Source organism: Octopus bimaculoides, chromosome 7, assembly GCF_001194135.2.
Source record: "Octopus bimaculoides isolate UCB-OBI-ISO-001 chromosome 7, ASM119413v2, whole genome shotgun sequence".
Classification (NCBI taxonomy): Eukaryota; Metazoa; Mollusca; class Cephalopoda; order Octopoda; family Octopodidae; genus Octopus; species Octopus bimaculoides.
Genome location: NC_068987.1, coordinates 104,789,835 through 104,796,236, shown reverse-complemented (window position 1 = coordinate 104,796,236; position 6,402 = coordinate 104,789,835). Strand labels below are relative to the sequence as shown.

The following is a 6,402-nucleotide window of genomic DNA, read 5'->3' as shown; positions in this document are numbered from 1 at the left end:
GATGATGATGATATATATATATATATATATATATATATATATATGTCTTCTCTCCTCTATCTTTCTGTCTTTCTCTCTCTATCTATCTAATGATATAGATATGATGAAAATAAAATAAATAAGAAAGTTGTGTCAGCATATATTGCTCTTATGCAGTGTCCCTCTCAATCAAACTAATATTTTGTAATAATGATTATGGTTGTATAATAATTAGTTTTGAAAATTCCAGATGGAAAACACTTTTTCTTTTTTCTAATTTGACACTTCTTTACATTTACAGACCTGGCAGAAATTACAATATCGATTTAGTCTGATATTAAATGAACTACGTCATGCAGATTTGGCAACATATCAAGTTAGCATTATGGCACTTGTTAATTCCATAATTTTTGCCAACGAGAACATCCTGGATAGAATGAGAATTCGGAATGAATTTATTGGTAAGGAATTTATTGTGTGTGTGCGTTTGTGTGTTTTGCTTGCTTTTCAGTGTTAACGAAAGTACAAACTGTATATTTATTTTTTTTCATTTTAGGTTATTTCTATTTGTTTTTCATTATTCTCCTCCTCAACAACAATTCTTTTGTTATAAATAACATTTCCTTAATCTGAATATGCCTTTGGTTTTATTCATATTTTCCAACATTCTTCAACAAAGTTACTGGAAGTTCACCTGTATTGAAAAGAATTTCTATTTGAGCCCGCATGGATCCATTACATGGTCACTTGACTTGATAGAAATAACAGTCAAAAACCATCAAATCATATCCAATGTGGCTGGATGCATTCTACATCATCATCATCGTTTAACGTCTGCTTTCCATGCTAGCATGGGTTGGACGATTTGACTGAGGACTGGTGAAACCAGATGGCAACATCAGGCTCCAATCTAATTTGGCAGAGTTTCTACAGCTGGATGCCCTTCCTAACGCCAACCACTCAGAGAGTGTAGTGGGTGCTTTTACGTGTCACCCGCACGAAGGCCAGTCAGGCGGTACTGGCAACGGCCACGCTCAAAATGGTGTATTTTATGTGCCACCCGCACAAGAGCCAGTCCAGGGGCACTGGCAACGATCTCGCTCGAAAATCCTACGAAGGCCAGTCAGGCGGTACTGGCAACGGCCACGCTCAAAATGGTGTATTTTATGTGCCACCTGCACAAGATCCATTCCAGGGGCACTGACAGCGATCTCGCTCGAAATAGAATAAAAAAACAGGATGGCCATGGCTGGTTTGAATACATAAGTGTGTCTGATCAGGTCTGACCCAACAATGCTAAAAAAAAAACTGAGTTGTTGAAACAGTAAGAATATCTGTATAACATGAAGAAACCCTGCATATTATAGAAATTTTCACTGTTTGATAAAATTACTCTAAAAAAAATTACTCTTTATTTGATTAATATTGGACAAGTTCTATCCCTTGCTGTTTTTCAGAGTAATTTTCATTGACACTAATGATTTTTCTTCTTACTATGGGTATAATTCATGATGGTTAAAAATTTATTTTAGTCCTTCACATTAAGTATTGTGACTCACATTTAACTGTACGTTCTTTAAGCTGAAGGTGCTGCTGGGAAATTTTTCAATTTCTTAAAATTGATTTTCTCTGGTACATGACAAGAAGTTTATAGCAGAGGGGAATAAGAAGATGTGCCACTATGGTGAAGTGATTTGGCTTCTTCCATTATTTAAAAAGTATGGAAAAGTGGACATGATGATGATGATGATGATGCACAAGGCCATACATTACGAGCAGAGTGATTGGTCAGTTGAACTGATTCTAATACAACTTGGGATATATTTTTCACCCATTTTCGTTCCCAAAGAAGAAGAAAAGTTAAAATCCTGCAAATCGGATTTTAACTTATAAATATAAGACAAAACTAAATACTGAAGTTTGGTGCTTTCTCAGTTTTGGTAAATCTGTTTTCTCTAAGATCACTAAAAATCAAAAATGTTCCAACATTGCTAATACCGATTTCTGAAGTTATTCGCAGGATAACTTCACAATTTTGGGTTGAGAGTATAGGTAATAATTCTTTCTATTATAGGTAGAAGGCTTGAAATTTTGGGTAAGGGAGCTAGTCAATTATATTGACCCTCAGTTCTCAGCTGGTATTCATTTTATCGACTCCACAAAAGGATGAAAGGTAAAGCTGATCTTGGTGGAATTTGAACTCCGAACTGGAAGAGACGAAATACCGCTAAGCATTTCGCTCAGCTTGCTAATGTTTCTGCCAGCTCGCCACCTTGAGTACAGAAAATAATCTTCTCTACTCTAAGCACAAGGTCCAAAATTTTTGTGGAGGAAATGAATCGATTACATCGACCCCAGTGCATAACTGGTACTTAATTTATTGACCCTGGTGGCATTTGAACTCAGAACGTGCAGACAGACGAAATACTGCTAAGCAGTTCATCCGGCATGCTAATGATTCTGCCAGCTTGCTACTTTTAGAGTACAGAAAATAATGTCAACTTATTAATGGTTGCTATCATTAAACTACAAATGCCATGAGAACTATGTATCTACCACCGAAAATAATATTCTTGTTGGCCAGTATTATCATGAACCTTACCAAAGACTTTTATTAAGATCAAGAGAATTTATTTTTTTTATCATTAAATTAATGACAATGTGGTAAACACCACTCCTACCAATCTTTTGTAACAAATTTATTATAAATTACTCCAAGTAATAAAGTTAAATTCTAGCCAGAAATTAGAACAAAGCTTACTGAAATTCAACTACATACAGAATATTTAGATACTTTAGCACATTTGCATCACAGAAGATTAACCATGATCAAACATAAAGGTCTATTAAGTGACATCTAACATTAAAGCGTATGTGTGTGTATATGTTTTGTTCCTGGTAGTCTGGGGAGGAACTCTATATTATTGTATGTTGATATATTCTTGGAAATCTACAAGGTTTGGTTTATGTAGTAATTCTCAAGGACCATTTTCTCAGAACTAACTTCTTGGGCTTTTTTTTTGGCCACCTTTGTATAATGCATAAAGCCAGAGGTGTTTCTATTTCCTACTGATACAAGAGACCAGATTTAATTTACACAGAACTAGTGGCTGTTTTTGTATCCTTTTTGAAATTCAAATACATAAGGAAAAAACTTAGGAAATCAAGCTTCACTTCTTAATGAAGGTTTCTTTAGACTCTTACTAACTTTTGTAAGAGAGTGATATTAGACGAGAGAATCCAAGTCAGTAGTTACTGGTATTTATAGCAGCTTATATAAAGGTGGTGAGCTGTCAGGATCATTAGCACATCAGGCAACATTCTTAGCAGCATTTCTTGCAAGTCTTTATATTTTGGTTTCAAATCCTACTGGGGTCATCTTTGCCTTTCATCCACTGGGGTCGATAAAATAAAGTACCAGTCACATACCATGTTATCAGTTTATGTTATCAGTTTATCTCCCCAACGGACCAGCGTCCCAACCAGAGAGAATGTTATGATCTCAGTCAGTTATACAACATGGAAATTCAATAATTGGTCTTATGTCAGTCCTAGAACTCAAGGAAAATAAAAAAGAAGAGTTATAACATATAGTAACTCTTGGAGTAATGAAAATCAAGCTTCATTGAACAGAACTTAATCAATGATCTAGACTCCTTGTTTCATAATATTATAATCGAGAATATTGATTTCTGCAGGGTTTCATTGTTCTATTTTGTTTCTTAAGATTCCTCTTTCAAGATGATGTAAATCAGATTACTGAATGTCTATTTAAGCATTGAATATAGAAGAAACGATAGCCGTGGTGTGTGAGAATATCGACAACCCTGACTTTCAAATACAATGGGATGTTTTCAAGGATGAGATGTCTGCTGACCAAGAAGCCCTGGAGGAAACGAAAGATGGAAATGTCAACGTTAATAACCCACAAGAACTGTTCACAGCTATTTATAACCGGGTAATTACTATATTGCGAGTTCTCTTGTTAGATTAAGAGATTTTAGGTAATTATCACGCAAATGGCCAAGTAAGTTGCTTTTAAAATGTTAGTAGCAATCTGTCGCAGTTTGGATTATAGGTTGTCATTGGTTGGATTTTGTATCCAATCAACGGCTCTACTCAAAAACTAGGGTGCATTCTGTTACTTGTGTGATTCGAGAGGGCCAGCTCGGATTGTTTGGTCACGTTGCTCGATTTTCCGAGTTTAGACCCTGCTTACTGTGTTCTCTTCACTGAGGATCCGGCTGGGTTGACGACTCGTAGTGGTCGACCACATGTTACATGGTTACGGCAGACGAGATGTCTCGTAGAGATGGGCGATTGACTGGGACTCTACTCGACAGGTCGTCCAGGCGGGCCCCGGAATGTACCGACAAATGGTAAATGCAGCAACGTGCTGCAACGGTGCATGCCCCTCACGCCTGATCTAACCTGTTGCTGTAAACAAACATTTTGTCCATCAATAGACCGAAATGTAAGTTAAAGGGAGATAATCAAAGCCTTATCGTAGTTCTTACGTCCCCTACACTGAAAGTTTAGCTGCAGATAATATTTTTAAACCTGTAAATATTAAATATTAAATGCTTTAATAAATATTTTGGAACAGTAATCGAGATCTGATTAAAAGGATAAAAAAAAAAGCCCTGAAAAGAAACTGTCCGACCCTTTAGATGAAGCGAATTAAAATATTAAAGGGCCTCTACCATTGCCTGATCTCACGCCTGTAATGCATATTACTATATATTATAAAACGAGTAATATATTTTACGGAGAAGTACTTGCATAGCAAGTGACCTGATCTGAGATCGTGTGTTGAAACAAAAACAATTGCAGCGTGAAAGGTGTTTATAAGCCATTCAAAAACACACAAAAACCGTTTAGATTCATTTCAACATTTAGATTTAATTAGTCAAAATATTTCCGTCGTTCTGAAACTGCGACCTGTTCACTGACAAAATTCCGTGCTGCATCTGAGAAGGTAATAGTTAGTTCATGATACATACATACATACATACATACATACATATATAACTATATATATATATATATATAATGTACGTACGTACGTGTCTGCGCACACATATGCATACGCACATGCATACATGCGTACATACATAAATATATATAAGAGAGTATTGTAGTTCGCTTGAAGCATTGTATATTGTTTGTAAAGAATAAAAAGTTTAGAATGGTACAACAATGCACTATAGAACAAAAAATGGACTATATACCTGTTGTAACTTGGTTATCTATAGTCCGATGATATTTCGGAATTACAATTCCTTCTTCAGATCTTATTTGCTGGAGTCTCTGCTATAAACTGTTTTTCAACGGTTTTCCTTTTTTTCGGAATATTATGAATTAACTGTTACTTTCTCAGATGCAGCACGGAATTTTGTTGGTGAGCAGGTCGCGGTTTCAAAGCGACGAAAATATTTTGACAAATTAAAATTAAATTTAAATGTTGAAGTGAATCTAACGGTTTTTGTGAATGATATATTTGTATTAAATATATTCTTGCGATTTTACTGTTGTATTTGGCTCTCAGTTATATTTCCTTTGAAAATCACTTTGGCAATCGAAAAGACCTCGGAATATTTTTGTGTTTCAAAATGTTTATACTGCAACTAAAATATAAAAAGAAAATGTCTTAATTTTTCGTTAACAAATTTCTGTTAAAATGCACTACCTCTTTCAATTAATTTTGAAATTAATAAAGAATTTAGTAAACTAATATTGTCATTATTTAGCTGGTGTTTGATACATAAATTAATATGAAATTTTGATGGAAGGTTTTGATTTAAATCGATCACTAAAACTGGATGTTTATATTCTTATCCAGTCTGGGGCTTGCTGATACCAAAACAGTTAAATGTTTTTATAACAATAAGGAATAATTTCTTTATTGCATTTAATATTTTTCATGACGCTAAGTGTATCGTTTGCTTGAAAATACTTCAAATATTGTCAGAAAAATTGCCAAGATAAATTTACTGATTGTTTTTCAAGTAAGTCTCTGTGTGGCTAGAATAAATAAATTTCAAGAAATGTTCTTTAATATCTACGTTTGAAAATTATATGATGTCTGGTTTACATTTTGACAAGTACAGCTAACACTTACATATATTATTTATACTTTTTAGGTTCGAGAGACACCATTATCTGCTGCTTTTGTTTCCATTCTCCAGAGTTTATTTCAAATAAATGCAAGTATGTCACAAAGGTATGAATACACACACACACACACACACACACACACACACACACACACACACACACACACGCCCTTCCATACAGTTTTTGTCTACCAAAACACTCACAAGGCATTGGTTGGCCCAGGGCTATAGTAGAAGATACTTGCTCTAGGAGCAGTACAGTGGGACAGAACCCCAAACTACATGGTTGCAAAGAGAGCTTGTTAAC

General features: G+C 34.9%; 1 protein-coding gene across 1 annotated transcript in view; it reads left to right on the top strand.

The window, feature by feature from the left end:
* The window catches only part of LOC106876454 (inverted formin-2), a 66,656-nt gene that overhangs the window by 45,342 nt on the left and 14,912 nt on the right, over positions 1-6,402 (top strand). Inside the window, exons 3-5 of the mRNA XM_052969464.1 lie at positions 281-440; positions 3,756-3,937; positions 6,123-6,202. Of these exons, the coding sequence (XP_052825424.1) occupies positions 281-440; positions 3,756-3,937; positions 6,123-6,202 (422 nt within the window). The remainder of the gene's footprint in view (positions 1-280; positions 441-3,755; positions 3,938-6,122; positions 6,203-6,402) is intronic.